The following is a 15550-nucleotide window of genomic DNA, read 5'->3' on the forward strand; positions in this document are numbered from 1 at the left end:
GCTTCCAGCCAGCACGGTTCAGCGCGGTTGTAGTCGAAATGCAACTCCAACAGCCCCGCTCAGCTCGACTCAGCACTGCACGGCTCTGCCCGACTCAGCCGCGTTTGTAGTGGAAAAGCGGCATATGTGGCCTTTAGATGTTGTCAGACACACTGCCATTCACACAACAAATAGCTTGCATTCAGGACTACCTGTGCAAGGCACATAGAGTGATCAGATTACCAAGACACACATTTAATCCTGTGGAGATATTTTACTTAGCACTCACTGACCAGATTATGTGATAAATGTTAATACCAGGTCTGAATGGGATCAGTGATTGGAGACTACTGATGATATTTAATTCATTGAATACTTGATGGATCAATTTTTAAATGGTGCACTTTTGTTTATCTTAGAAAATGGCCTGGTTTCATCATGCTTTGCAAGAAGAGAGCCTACCACAGTCACCTTCCATGGCGAATCATACAACGAATAATCATGCATGCCTCAACTCAAACCCCAGATCAGCGATACCAGTAGCTTTATCTGAGGATCAAGATTGGCCTCAAATTCTTCAATCCTCCATTACGTTCTACTCTACTGCTTCACAAGAGATGGTATGTGCAAGAGTGGGAGAGCACTGTTCCGATAATCAGAGTGATTATCCTGTGCCTCTGTCATACGTGACACTACAGGAACAGCGTTGTGTGGTTAACTGGTTTCTTGGATGGGGTCCCTCTCAAAGAGAGTATTTTCTTCAAGACCTGATTTCAAAGGCGGTACCAGGCAAGGTTTGCAGCTTATTGGAGCACCTCAATAAACTTCAGGTAATGGAATATCACATCAGTACAAGTCTTGTTCACTGATATTTCTCCTTTATTAGTGTTAAAGTTTTGGTTGTCATTTTAAATCATCACACAAACATTTTAAAATATGAAAAATATTTCTGGTAGGTACTAATGAATCTTGATAAATATATAAGATATTCTAAATTAAACTAAATGTACAATAATTTGGTGCTGACTTCAAGATCTGTGACAAACATTTCTCCAAATGTTTGCTACCTCCGCCAAGGAGGTTATGTTTTCGGTAGCGTTGGTTTGTTTGTTTGTCTGTTAGCAACATTACGGAAAAAGTAATGAACGGATTGCTGTGAAATTTTTTCCAGAGGTGTGACTGGGCACAAGTAACAATCCATTAAATTTTGGTGGTGATCCGGATCACCTTCTGGATCCCGGATTTTTTTAAAGGATTAATTTTTTCCCCATTGAAATGAATGGGCGCGCAACGCAAAAAACAGATGTTTCCTTCTGTAGGCCAAACCGTAAGGTGCAAAGTCATGAAACTTGGTACACTGATAGAGGAGTGGACCCTGATTGATTTCCTCAAGTTTCATGTTGGTACGTGTCACGCTGTAGCGCCACCAACTGATCACAGTCTTACATGCGTTCATGCACGTAACTTTTGATCCGTATGTCCGATATTCATAAGTCTGGTGCCTTTGGAATCCTTGGAGCTAGACGATTCCAACGCGTCCTATGACGTCATTCTCCGCCTAATTAGATTTTCTGCGATTTTGAATTTTGTCCAAAGTGAAGGTAGAGTGACCCTGGCCGCATGTTTTGTCTGATCATCACGAAACTTGGCACATATGATCTCCAGTCCATGCCTAATGAATGATATTCGTTTGGCTCTCATACGTCGAAGCATTCGCCCGTGGCAGCCAATCAAAATCGATGGCGAAGCCACCAAACAGGAAGTGATTTCATATCACGGAAACACTTTGACGTATCAAGACCATATTTAGTGGCATGACTTTGGACACCATCCAAACTACCCTCATCAAATATGGTGTCATTTGGCCACTAGGGGGCGTCACAATTAGCAAAAACGTATTTTGGCTCATATCTCAGAAACGCTTTGACGTATCAAGACCATATTTGTTGAGATGACTTTTGGCACCAGTTCATGTACCCTCATCAAATTTGGCGTTATTTGGCCACTAGGGGGTGCCACAATGAGCAAAAACGTGTTTTGGGTCACATCTCTTTACGGATTTAGAATTACATCGACATTTTCATGTTAGTGATGCTCTGGGATGTCCCTGTAAAGAACCTTGCCAGTCTGTCATCTCCATATGAGAATCTGCCTTGTGTCTTGGCCAAACTTTCACGTGTTGACACACAACTTGTCGTGTGGGCGTGCGGTCACCTCTCTTGCCGGGTCGCCATGGCGGCGCACCTGAGTAAGCACACTTTCGCATTTTCTCCGTAAATGCATTCTAGTTATTATTATTATTACCTCCACCAAGGAAGTTATGTTTTCGGTAGCGTTTGTTTGTTGGTTTGTCTGTTAGCAACATTACAGAAAAAGTAATGAACGGATTGCTCTGAAATTTTTTCCAGAGGTGTGACTGGGCACAAGTAACAATCCATTAAATTTTGGCGGTGATCCGGATCACCTTCTGGATCCCGGATTTTTTTTAAAGGATTCTTGGCGGAGGTCTGTGCTCTCCAAGTGCTTTTCTAGTAGTACAAGTGTTGATTTCATTTCATTTAAAGACTACAATACAGTTATAAAATTGTTTATGCATCTTAATTTTGATGAATGCAGCCAACATTGATATTTATTGATATGACAACTTGCTTTTAAAATACCCCTTCCCCCACACACACAAGAAAATTATCCTGAAGGATGATTACTGTATAAGTATTCATGTAGTTGAACTTTTTCTATTGAAACGGATGTAACCAGGATTGTATGACTGGGAAGGAAGCAGGAGGTGGAGCAATGTGTGTGATACCCAGTTGTAATCATAAAATAGCCCATAATGTTGAACTGGGTGTGAAGACAAGGGTTTCATTAAGAAATGAAGTAGGGGGTGGATACCTGGTGTGTGATACCTAGTAGCGTGTGATACCTGGGCCTGGCACAGTGGGGGAGAATGCAAGAGGGGGTATCCCCTTCCTGCTGGTGGGATCTGGGGGACCTCCCCCAGAAAATTTTCAATTTTAAATGTAATCTGGTGCATTCTAGGCCCCATTTTCACTGCTGATAATGACCATTTTTATTGCTATTTTATGGGTGTTTATTATCAGTTTGTGGATGAAACTGAATGTATGGCATAATACAATCCAAAATAATAGCATGCTAGTGTAATTAATAGCCTACACATGCAGTTGAAATGTCAGCCAATAAAACAATTATTAATAAGACTTGTGTTGTTGAAAGAAATAATTTGAGTATTAAATTCACCTGCAGAGAAAAAAAGGCTTAATTATTCATTAATAATAAACATAATGCCACATCACTAAAGCATAGAGTCCATATTCCAGATCAAACCTGAAAACTGGAAGTGGCATGATTAAAGCAGGGAAAGTTGTTCAGAGGGGGCAGGATCTGTTCAGAGAACAGAATACGTATATGAGCTACTGCAGCTGTTATCTATTCACCATGACTACTGAAAAATAAAAGGGGGGGCAGTTAACAAGGAGATACAAATAGATGTCCATTCCCACCACCAGCAGATTTGGAATCCAGTACTGAACTACAAGCATCCTCATTTTCATTTACTGCCAACAGTACTGTAGTGCAGCGTTTCTCAACCTTTTTTCAGTCATGGCACCCTTCAGAAGTATGCAAATTCTCAAGGCACCCCCATATAAAATATACGCAGTCACGCTGACCCCAGCATGGGAAAGGGGGTCTTAAGACAAATTTTGACGATGCATGAGGCGGCGATGATCTACATTAATGTAACTATCGTTTTTTGGAATTTTAATTCATTTTATTTATTTCAATGTTAGAATATGTACTTTTTTGACGGCACCCCTAACGAAGCCAGACGGCACCCCAGGGTGCTGCAGCACCCTGGTTGAGACAGGCTGCTGTAGTGAACAGCATCATCTGGCACTGTCTCCTGACAGTCTGTCTCCAAAATTATATTAGAAGAAATGAAATGTCTTCACGGTTGTTCATTTTAAAATTAACCTAGGCCTATTATATAAGGTAATATTTAATCTTATCCAGTGTTTCCCCTAGAAAATGTTTGAAGGTGCGGTGGCAAGACCTGAGCTCAGACGTCCCACCCCAGTACGAGGATACGGGAGCATTCTGATAAATTTTTTGACAAAACACACTCTAAAATGGTGACCCTTTGTAAGGGAATAAATGAATAAACCTAGTCTTGAAAGAACAAGCATAACCTGCAGAGCAAGGCAGTTTAGAAAACAGTCAGGGAGACTAAATTCCCCCCACACCTAACCCCAGAGCGACCCCTTACCCCCACCCCCTGAACATAAATCTCACAACACATGATTACTACAAGTACACATTTATTGGAAATCACACATAAACATGTCTGTGGCAAAGTTTGCAGGCTGGCTCAGAGCACTTAATTTTCCTGTTTTTTTTTTTGAAAAATAGCTCTAAGGCTTGCTCATAGGGGAACTCGCTGACTGGAGGTCCATTAATGCTGAGGCGCATGCATGCAGCCAGATGGTCCCCCTGCAGTCTGTTTCTGATGTCTGTTTTCACCTGTTAGGCATCAAACAGAACAGACTATATGAGCGAAATTATTTTTTATGAAAATAAATCGAAGAGGGTCTGAAATATTGATCTTAAGAGTATTTAGGCTTATCTGTAAATGGGATGATGGCGTCGTCCGCGGACCCGGCCCTGTGGGGGGGAGAAAGGGGGTGTTGCCCCCTCGTGGCTACAGCCCCGCCCCCTCAACGGAGACTCAGATCACTTAATTGTTTTCTTATGAAAATATAATGTATTATAGACGTATTAATAATTTGCATTTTCAAATACGAAATATTAAGTGGTTGCGCATTGCACAAAAATACATTTCACATAAATCACTACTAAAACTGGCACGGTAGAACAAATCTGATTGGTTGTTATGACACAAGTGCACCGTCTCTGCAATATCCTGTAATATGCAGTCAAGTTTACGGGAGTAGTCTTTCCCCCACCGAATTAAACAAATTCAATCACAATATTGTGAATCCATTTTCTTTCTTTGTAGGCTAAGTTTATCAGCGCTTTTAACAATAAACATTGTCGCAAAGCAGCTTTACAGAATTTGAACGACTTAAAACATGAGCTAATTTTATCCCTAATCTATCCCCAATGAGCAAGCCTGTGGCGACGGTGGCAAGGAAAAACTCCCTCAGACGACATGAGGAAGAAACCTCAAGAGGAACCAGACTCAAAAGGGAACCCATCCTCATTTGGGCAACAACAGAGACAGCCTGACTATAATATTAACAGTTTTAACAGGTATAACTCTCAACTGTCCTCATGGGGCCGTCCTTCACAGGAGTGGGGCGATAAAACTCCGACCAGACACAGGGCACCAGGATGGATCAAGCAGGTCCGAGGGGCAGAAGAGGCCAGCATCTCAATCCCAGGATCAACATGTAACTCAGAGGGACAGATGGGGGGGAAGAGAGAGAGAAAGAAAACACATTGTTAGGTATGCCCTAAAAATGACAAGTATTAAATCTGTGTGGTAGGCTCGCAGAGACAAGAGTCTTTACATCAGGCATAACACACAATGGCATGTTAATATGGTAAAAAATATATCATGACCTGCTCTGGCTGGATGCTTGATTGGGTGATGGGAGCACACTCCTCAGCAATGATGAGATGCAGATGGGACCCTTAGGCCTGGCCAAGACAATTCAGTTACATTTCACCGGGTCTGGGACATGCGACAGAATGTCTGACGGCCGATTCCCTGCAGGCTACGATAGCCAGTCGAGGTCCCCACCATCTCCACCAAAAGATTTCCTGTTGACTCCATGTAACTCAGAGGGACAGATTTGGGGTGGGGGGGGGAGGGAAAGAAAACACAGGTGGTTGGGTATGCCCAATGTCACCTGAATAAGTAGGAACAGTATACATATTGCACCGAGTACAAGCAGGGACTCCGGCAACTAACTATGACAGCATAACTAAAGGAGAGAGCCAGAAGGTAACACAGGCATGAGGGAGCCCCGGGACATAAAGCAGCCAGCCACTACACCGTCAACAAACTCGAGTGAGCAAGCGAGTGGGGACTGACAGCATCCATACATCCCAGTTTACCAAAACACTCTATGTCTGAGGACCCTCCAGATCTACTCCTTTACCTCATAAACACCATTAACAAAAGGCTTGACTAAACAGATATGTTTTCAGCCTAGACTTAAATGCTGAGACTGTGTCTGATTCCCAAGCATTACTTGGAAGGCTGTTCCATAACAGTGGGGCTTTGTAAGAAAAGGCTCTGCCCCCTGATGTAGCCTTCACTATACGAGGTACTAGCAGATAGCCTGCACCTTTAGATCTAAGTAGGCGTGGCGGGTCATAGAGGAGCAGAAGTTCACTCAGGTACTGTGGTGCGAGACCATTTAGTGCTTTAAAGGTCAATAGTAGTATTTTATAATCAGTACGAAATTTGATTGGGAGCCAATGCAGTGTGGATAAGACAGGCGTGATGTGGTCATATTTTCTAGTTCTAGTAAGGACTCTTGCTGCTGCATTTTGAACTAACTGGATCTTGTTTATGCACTTATTGGAACATCCAGACAGTAAGGCATTACAATAATCCAACCTGGAGGTAACGAAAGCATGGACTAGTTTTTCTGCATCATGCAATGACATTAAATTTCTTATCTTTGCAATATTTCTGAGATGAAAGAAAGCTATCCGGGTGATGTTATCAATGTGAGTTTCGAATGAAAGACTGGGGTCAATAATCACTCCGAGGTCTTTTACTGCTGCACGTGAAGAAACAGAAAGGCCATCCAGAGTTACTGTGTAATCAGAAAACTTACTTCTAGCTGTATGTGGTCCTAGCACAAGTACTTCAGTCTTGTCAGAGTTAAGCAGAAGGAAATTTATAAGCATCCAGTGTCTAATGTCCTTAACACATTCCTCAATTCTATTAAGCTGGTGTCTCTCATCAGGTTTTGCAGAGACATACAACTGTGTGTCATCAGCATAACAGTGGAAACTAATACAATGTTTATGAATAATATCGCCCAGAGGTAACATATATAGAGAAAAAAGCAGTGGACCCAAGACAGAACCTTGTGGAACACCAAACTTTACCTCGGTACGTCTAGAAATATCACCATTTATATCAACATACTGATAACGATCAGTTAGATAAGACCTGAGCCAGGAGAGGGCCATTCCCTTAACTCCCACAACATTTTCTAGTCTATCCAGAAGAATGGAATGATCAATGGTATCAAATGCTGCACTAAGGTCAAGCAACACAAGTAGCAAGACACAGCCCTGATCAGACGCCAACAGTAGGTCGTTTACTACTTTAACCAGTGCTGTCTCTGTGCTATGATGAGGTCTAAATCCTGACTGATACATTTCATGGATGTTATTCCTATGTAAATATGAGCATAACTGCTGTGCCACAGCTTTTTCAAGGATCTTGGAGATAAAGGGGAGGTTTGATATTGGCCGATAATTGGACAGCTGACGGGGATCAAGGTCAGGTTTTTTAATCAGGGGTTTGATAACTGCTAGTTTAAAGGATTTGGGTACATAGCCAATCATAAGAGAAGAATTTATTATTTTTAGAAGCGGTTCAATTACTCCAGGCATTATCTGTTTGAATAGATGTGTCGGTAAGGGATCTAGTACGCAAGTTGAGGCTTTTGATGTAGAGATTAATGAAAGTAATTCAGTTTCTTTTAGGGGCGTAAAACATTCTAACTGATGATCTGATACAGTTATATTGTTAACTACAAGGTCACTTTCATTGTCTAACCTTAAATTAGTAGTTTGAATTTTTTGTCGGATATTCTCAATTTTGTCATTAAAAAAATTCATGAAGTCGTTGCTACTACATACTGCAGGTGTGCATGTGTTGATAGTGGACTTATTCCTGGTTAATTTTGCTACAGTATTAAATAGGAATCTAGGATTATTTTTATCTTCTATTAGGGAGGAGAAATATGTTGATCTCGCAGCACTAAGAGCTTTTCTATACTTCAGGAAGCTCTCCTTCCAAGCTAATTTGAACACTACCAATTTTGTTTGACGCCATTTACGTTCCAATTTTCAAGTGGTCTGTTTTAATGTGCGAGTGTCATCATTATACCAGGGTGCTAATTTTTTGTCTCTGACCATTTTCCTTTTTAGAGGAGCTACATTATCTAAAGTATGGCGGAATGTTGACTCTAAGCATTCAGTTGCCTGATCAAGTTCTGCAGGGGCTAACAGTGACCCAATCAAAGTTGACAGCTCTGGGAGATCATTTATAAAGCTCTGTGCAGTAGTTGACGTGAAAGTACGTTTAATACAGTAGCGTGGTGAGGTGCATATATTATTACTCAGACATATTTTGAATGAGATGAGACAATGATCTGAGATAACTTCAGACTGTGGAGGTATGACTATATTGTCTACGTTTAATCTGAATGTTAGTATTAGATCAAGGGTGTGACCACCATTATGGGTCGGTCCTATGACATTCTGCTTAATCCCGACTGAATCTAAGATGGACACAAACGCTGTTTTTAAAGGGTCTTCTGGGTTATCGAAGTGAATATTAAAATCTCTGACAACTAAAGCTTTGTCTAAGGAAATAACCAAATCTGAGATAAAATCTGCAAATTCAGAAAGAAACTCAGAATATGGCCACGGGGGCCTGTAAATAATAAGCAATGGAATTAACTGGGTAGACTTATTTTTCGAGGCTACATACATTATATGAGTATGAAGAACTTCAAATGTATTAAATTTATAACCAGGTTTGTGTGTTACACCTAGATAATCGTTATAAATCACCGCGACGCCTCCTCCTCTGCCAGTTAGACGAGGCTGGTGTATATAACTGTATCCAGGAGGACTCGCTTCATTTAATGCTATATATTCATTTGGCTTAATCCATGTTTCTGTTAAACACAGTACATTAAACTCCTGATCAGTAATGAGTTCATTAACCATTAGCGCTTTAGATGCAAGAGATCTAATATTTAATAGCCCCACCTTTAGATCAAAGGTGCTGGCAGCAGCTGTACAGTCAGTCTGATCTAATTTTATATTGATTAGGTTACTGGAACAAACTCTCTGAAAATTTCTACCTTTTTGTTGAGCTCGGGGAACAGACACAGTCTCGATGTAGTGGGCCCTGAGTGACGACTCTGTGCAGCTAGCAGACAGTCGGTTTAACCTGTTCGTCTGCTCCCTGGCCTTGGCTCTGGATTGTCAGAAATTAACTAGGCCTGTTCTGAGACTATGACCTATGCTGCAGGAAATGAGAGCAGCACCTTCCCGAGTGGGATGGATACCGTCCCACCCTAACAGGCCAGCAGTGCCCTCAAAATTAGCCTAATTATCTATAAAGCCCACACTGTTTTCAGAGCACCACCTGGACAGCCAGCAGTTCAGCGACCATAACCTGCTGTAAGCTACATCGCCACGCCGCATTGGGATGGGGCCAGAGCATACTACAGCATCGGACATCGCCTTCGCTAATTTAAACACCTCTACAAAGTTACTCTTAGTAACCTCAGACTGACAAAGGCGTATATCATTAGCTCCTGCATGGATAACTATCTTTGAGAACCTGTGCTTGCCTAGGACCCTAAGATTACCTGCTATGTCCGGCGCCCTGGCTCCCGGTATACACCTGACTAAAGCTGCTGGTGGCCCTAAAGGCTGAGCTAATTTCACGTGCCGTATGATAGAGTCCCCTATAACCAGAGCTCTTTCAGGTTTCTCAGTGGGTGCATCACTAAGGAGAGCAAACCTGTTCGACACGTGACGCGGAGAGGAGTGGTGCTCCCGTGGGCGAGCCTCAGCGGTAGCTTTGGCTCTACGCTTCTGCCGCCGAGCCGTCACCCATTCGCCCCGCTGTAAGGGCTCTAATGCCGGAGTTGGGGGATTGCTAACTCCACCTAGGGCGTCCAGACTTTCCCTAACAGAAACTACACTGTTCTCACGCTCACTAACCTGCTCTAAAGCCTGGACACGCGCTTCTAGCACTGTAATCTTCTCCGTCAGAGAGCTAACTAATCTGCACTTATCACAAGTAAAGCTAATAGAGCTATCGCTAGTGACGGAGGAAGAATGACTAAACATCCTGCACTCAGCACACTGAACAGGCTGAAGGTGTGCCATGATGAAAAGATTCACCTACCCTTAAATGAAGATCTGTTGATATTAAAGCAGATCAGATGGCCTCCGCTTGTGGACTTTACACAGGAGGAGAGAAAAAGAAAGCTTCCGGTCTCGGCGTTCTTCTGAAAAAAGAAAGAGAAAAAAAACGGGAAAAGGAAAGCGAAAGTGAAAAGTACAAAAATGAAAGCGACAGTACAATTTAAAAAAAATCAACAGACCCCGCGGCTGCACCAGTAATAGCCTTCCTGACTCGCACCGAGTCAACGCTAATCACTTAATCCGCGATCCCAGTTTAGGCGTGTAGGGGACAAAACACTCTGAAGTGATGAATTTTCATCCCCGCTGCATGGGGGGGTGACGTCAATGACACCCTAAGATTATCTCCCTTCTAGGTTTATCTCCGTTTATGTTAGTGTATGTGTTCATATATGGTCTGCTTTGTGCGCAAATAGCGTGTGTCGTTGACGTCACCCCCCCCCCCCCCCCCATGCAGCGGGGATGAAAATTCATCACTTCAGAGTGTTTTGTCCCCTACACGCCTAAACTGGGATCGCGGATTAAGTGGTTAGCGTTGACTCGGTGCGAATCAGGAAGGCTATTACTGGTGCAGCCGCGGGGTCTGTTGATTTTTTTTTAAATTATGATTTTGGCTGCTGCGCCAAGTACCTTAGACTTGCATTGACGTTTTTTCTTCATGCTGCGGAGTTATTTGTATGTATTTTAAATTTAAAGGACTTGCCTGTAGGTTTGTGTGTGTTGTTTTATGTTTGGCATCTTTCCGGTTGTAACCCGTGTCTGTGAGAAAATTGGAGGGGAGGGTTAACAGGTGGGCACGGGTGTTGATAAAGCGCAACTGCCCTGGTAATATGTCACATGATTTTCCCGTACTAAAGCAACCTTCGGGGCCGTGGTTTTGTGGTTGGCGCAGTTAATTGTTTGAAACATGTTGTCAGACCGCCATCATTACTACACACTATATGAAAAATATTTGTCCCCTTGCGATTTCTAATTGCCCCCTTAGTAAACTGTTCCTGGCGCCGGGCCTGGTCGTCCGTTCACCTATATAGCCTATTAAAACACCGACGCCGGCCGCTATGGGATACAATACGGCCGACACCGGCCGCCATGGAATTTAATGGGATAAATTATAGCAATAATTATGATTACTTTAATATAAAGATGTTAATTATTATTCGATTATTCATCGTTAATTCTCCCGACAATTGGCGAAGAAAACGTAATCGAATGCCCATCCCTAGCTCGAATGACTTTTATTTTGCACGAATGAATCTTACCTGCCCAGTTTCTTCATCTGTCGTCTTTCTTTTTTTGGTGAAATACTTCAACAAGCTCATCTGCTTGAAAGATATCGCGTTGACATTATCAGTCGACTTAATTAAGCTCAAATAAAAACTAGCGCTCTGGCGATAGGCTGTAATGAAATCGAAAAAACTGCCCTTACATTTCTCACGAACTATATCTGGAAAATGCCAAACGATAATCTATCTAGAAGATCTATGTAGTTGTTTACATGTGGACATTCATCCCCTCAGTTTGTGAACGGACTAATCTACCACAAAAGACCGGGAGGCCAAACGAGACGTCTCAGCAGTAGTCAGTACTCAGTATGTCAGAGATGCCTACTAGTACGGATTGGCCGTATTTTGTACGGAAAAGTTACGTAAATACGATGTTACGGCAAACAGTGTTATTCTGTATGCAATTATTATAAAGTCTTAAAAAATTCCAGTGAGTCGTTTTTAAATGTCCAAGCGACTTTTTCAATCCATGCGCGATTCACGGCTAGGCTATTTATTTTTACGACAACCACACATGCTGTGTGTGACATGCGCAGATTCCGCACATGCTGTGTGTGACATGCGCAGATTCCGCACATGCTGTGTGTGACATGCGCAGATTCCGCACATGCTGTGTGTGACATGCGCAGATTCCGCACATGCTGTGTGTGACATGCGCAGATTCCGCACATGCTGTGTGTGACATGCGCAGATTCCGCACATGCTGTGTGTGACATGCGCAGATTCCGCACATTTGTTCGCGCTATTTTCAATACGGTAGAATGGCCGTGCATTACACCCAGTCAAAAGGGCAATGGATACGCGCACTGCAAACTGTGTAGAACTGACATTAACATCACTCATGGTGGTCGCGATGACTGCACGCGGCATGTCAACTATAAAAAAAAAGTATGCTGAAATGGCGAGTCAGGCGGAAAGTAAATCTGGGGGTATCCAGCAGTTTTTTACGAAATCTGTGGATGAAAAGACACGGAACGTGACACGTGCTGAAGCGGTGATGGTTGACCTATGCTTGGAGTTGAACTTGCCAATTAGTGCCATGAAATGCGAGTTAAACTTATTCAGTTTCTTTTTACATGTATGATTCTTATTCACTGAAATATCAAACACTGGCTGTACTTCTTTAACTCAAAGTCTTTTCAGTGTTGCAAGTGCAAATGTACATGTAGTGTGATCAAAAACAGAATTTTATGATTAGTGCTGTTGGGATTGTGGCAAAAAATTGATCATTCCACTGTTTAAAATACAATTATAAATGTCATTTTATTCAATGTCTCTTCTGAAGCATTATGCTGAAGTATTTATATATTGGGACATTAAGATAACAATGTCGGACTCTCTTTTTGGCATGAAATAAGAAATTTTTTTTTTAATTTTATTAGAATCCCTTAACAGGTAGAACATTTTGCCAGGCAATATAATATAATACTTTTGAGGAGTTGCATTCAATACCAATGATTGGTAGTCAACCGTAATGTCTGCAAACAGGGAACACTATTGTATTTATAAAAATGTGATATATTGTATGCTCTAGAAATTTGTTGAGTGGAAATTCAGTTGAGATGGCTGCTCGCGTTTTGTTTATTCAATTCACACAAAACAGTTCTTTTTAATAATTTAAATGTTAAACATATTGGTATATATACCTCTTTATAATGTAAATGCGCATAAATTAATGTTACTGAAAGTCATTCCAAAATACTGAAAAATGTTTTCAAGAATACTGAAATTCAAAATTTGGGGTAGGCATCTCTGGTATGTAACATAACGTGGCCTAACATAGTTTTACATAACGTAATTATGTGACATAACGAAACACAATTTCAAGTAACACTGGAAATATAAGGTACTCGTAACATAACATCTGCTGTCTACTTTTCAAGAATTGTTGCCAACACTTACCTTTCCCAATTTGACAGCTGAAGTGACAGCCGCGTAGCAGTTAGTTTACCTCAGGTTGGCTTGGCTACGCTGCTCCAGGCAGAACGTTGTCCAATCAGAGCCCACGGCGACCCGTGGAAACCAATCAAGTAACTGCTAGCTCGGCCAGTGGAACTGCGCTTCGCCCCAAACGCAAGCAACGGATAATGTAGTCGAATACATATAGCTCCTAGGGGTATTCCTGAAGGTGCGGCGGCAAAAATCAAGGTGCGGCGGCCTGACGCAGCCAATTGTACATAGCGGAAACACAGTTATCCAAGTGTGTATGTTTGTGTGCTACCACTGACAACATTTCAGTTTTTAATTCACTGTCTCATACACAGAGACTGTCACGGTGTGAGACAGTTATGGAAAGACTCAACAACTTCACCGAAGTTAGCATTTTGCATTGGAAGACCAATTAGTATGAAGCTCCTATATAAAACCCAGAAAATAACCTCCTTTATAGTGACAGACAATATCTATTCAAGACGTTTGATTATTCATTTGTTCATATTTGTACCTGTATACTGTGTACAGATTATTTTTCTTTTAAAATAAAATGTCCCTGGGCGTTAACATCTTACTCTGTCCGTGGTTCAAATATCGCTCTCTGAGTGAAATTTTTTTTTTCCAAAAAAAGTAATCTGTTCTTGTATTTTTATGTGACGTGTGTTCTTTTTTTTATTCACTGAGAAAATTGATCTTTTTAGGTGGTAAGAATCGCGTTGCTATGACAATGGGCTAGTATCTGTGTCAGTATGTGTGTTAACAGTACAAGTTAGAGCCACGCTTCATAAAAGTGAAGTATGTTGATTCGTGTATTTTGTAACCAGTAAAAAAAAAATCACATGGTCACAGAATTTCTGATTAGATTTTTAGAATTAGAAGCCTTTGTCACATATACATTACAGCACAGTGAAATTCCTTCTCTGCATTTAACCCATCTGAAGTAGTGAACAGACAGAGAGTGGTGTCCACGGGATTCTCATCTCATCTCATTATCTGTAGCCGCTTTATCCTGTTCTACAGGGTCGCAGGCAAGCTGGAGCCTATCCCAGCTGACTACGGGCGAAAGGCAGGGTACACCCTGGACAAGTCGCCAGGTCATCACAGGGCTGACACATAGACGCAGACAACCATTCACACTCACATTCACACCTACGGTCAATTTAGAGTCACCAGTTAACCTAACCTGCATGTCTTTGGACTGTGGGGGGAAACCGGAGCACCCGGAGGAAACCCACGCGGACACGGGGAGAACATGCAAACTCCGCACAGAAGGGCCCTCGCCGGCCACGGGGCTCGAACCCGGATCTTCTTGCTGTGAGGCGACAGCGCTAACCACTACACCACCATGCCACCTGTTCAGGGGATTTTTTTTTTTTTAAAGAATTCTAAACCTTTATTTGATGGCTCTGCGTTACTGAGGGAAACGGCATATTTTTGCGCTGGTTACATCACAAGTGGATATCCAGTTTCAGTTAAAATGGCTGCACCCAAATAAGCCTATTTTTTAGCAATATCATAACTTTTAAAATGGATAAATTGTTAGAGCAGTTTGTTCTTTATTTAAAACATGCTGAGAACACATCAGGGCACTTGCTGTGATCAGTAAACAGCATTTATTTTTTGCATTTTGTTTTGGCTTTAATCCTGGTGCAACCAGTTGCTGTCAGAAGTCAATGATTAGTTGAATGGAGTCCAACTTTGTAAAGTGCCACCTGATCTTTGAAATACAGCTGTTCTTGGAAGGCTCCACAGTTTGTTATAAGCATACCTAAACAGCAATTAATGAAGACAGTGGAGTTTTCAAAACAAGTCTAGGACAATGGTCGAGAAAAATATCTTTCAAGGTTTGGTTATTTAAAAAAAAAAAAGTCCCACATTTTGAGCATCCACTAACAGTCAGGCACTGGAGAAAAAAGGAGAGCCACAGAAGCAACCAAAAGGCCAAGGCCAAGATGCTGCTACCACCATGCTTCACTGTGAGGATGATATTCTCAGGGTGATGAACATTGCTGGGTTTCAGAGAGTGCGCTTTGTGCCAAGGCCCAGTTTCTTGCATGTATATTTTTTTCTCAAACTTAAAGTGCATATCCTGGATCAATTTCGGGTTTTTCTTATATGAAAGTATGTCCCTTAACACACTCCTCCAGAAGGGTAATTTTGCACAAGGCCATCTGTCT

General features: G+C 41.9%; 1 protein-coding gene across 1 annotated transcript in view; it reads left to right on the forward strand.

The window, feature by feature from the left end:
- Positions 1 to 15550, forward strand: part of c1h14orf119 (chromosome 1 C14orf119 homolog) — a 62107-nt gene that overhangs the window by 30699 nt on the left and 15858 nt on the right. Inside the window, exon 3 of the mRNA XM_060930035.1 lies at positions 399 to 809. Coding sequence (XP_060786018.1) covers positions 402 to 809 — 408 coding nt within the window. The 5' untranslated portion in view covers positions 399 to 401. The remainder of the gene's footprint in view (positions 1 to 398; positions 810 to 15550) is intronic.

This window comes from Neoarius graeffei, chromosome 1, assembly GCF_027579695.1.
Source record: "Neoarius graeffei isolate fNeoGra1 chromosome 1, fNeoGra1.pri, whole genome shotgun sequence".
NCBI classification, from domain to species: Eukaryota; Metazoa; Chordata; class Actinopteri; order Siluriformes; family Ariidae; genus Neoarius; species Neoarius graeffei.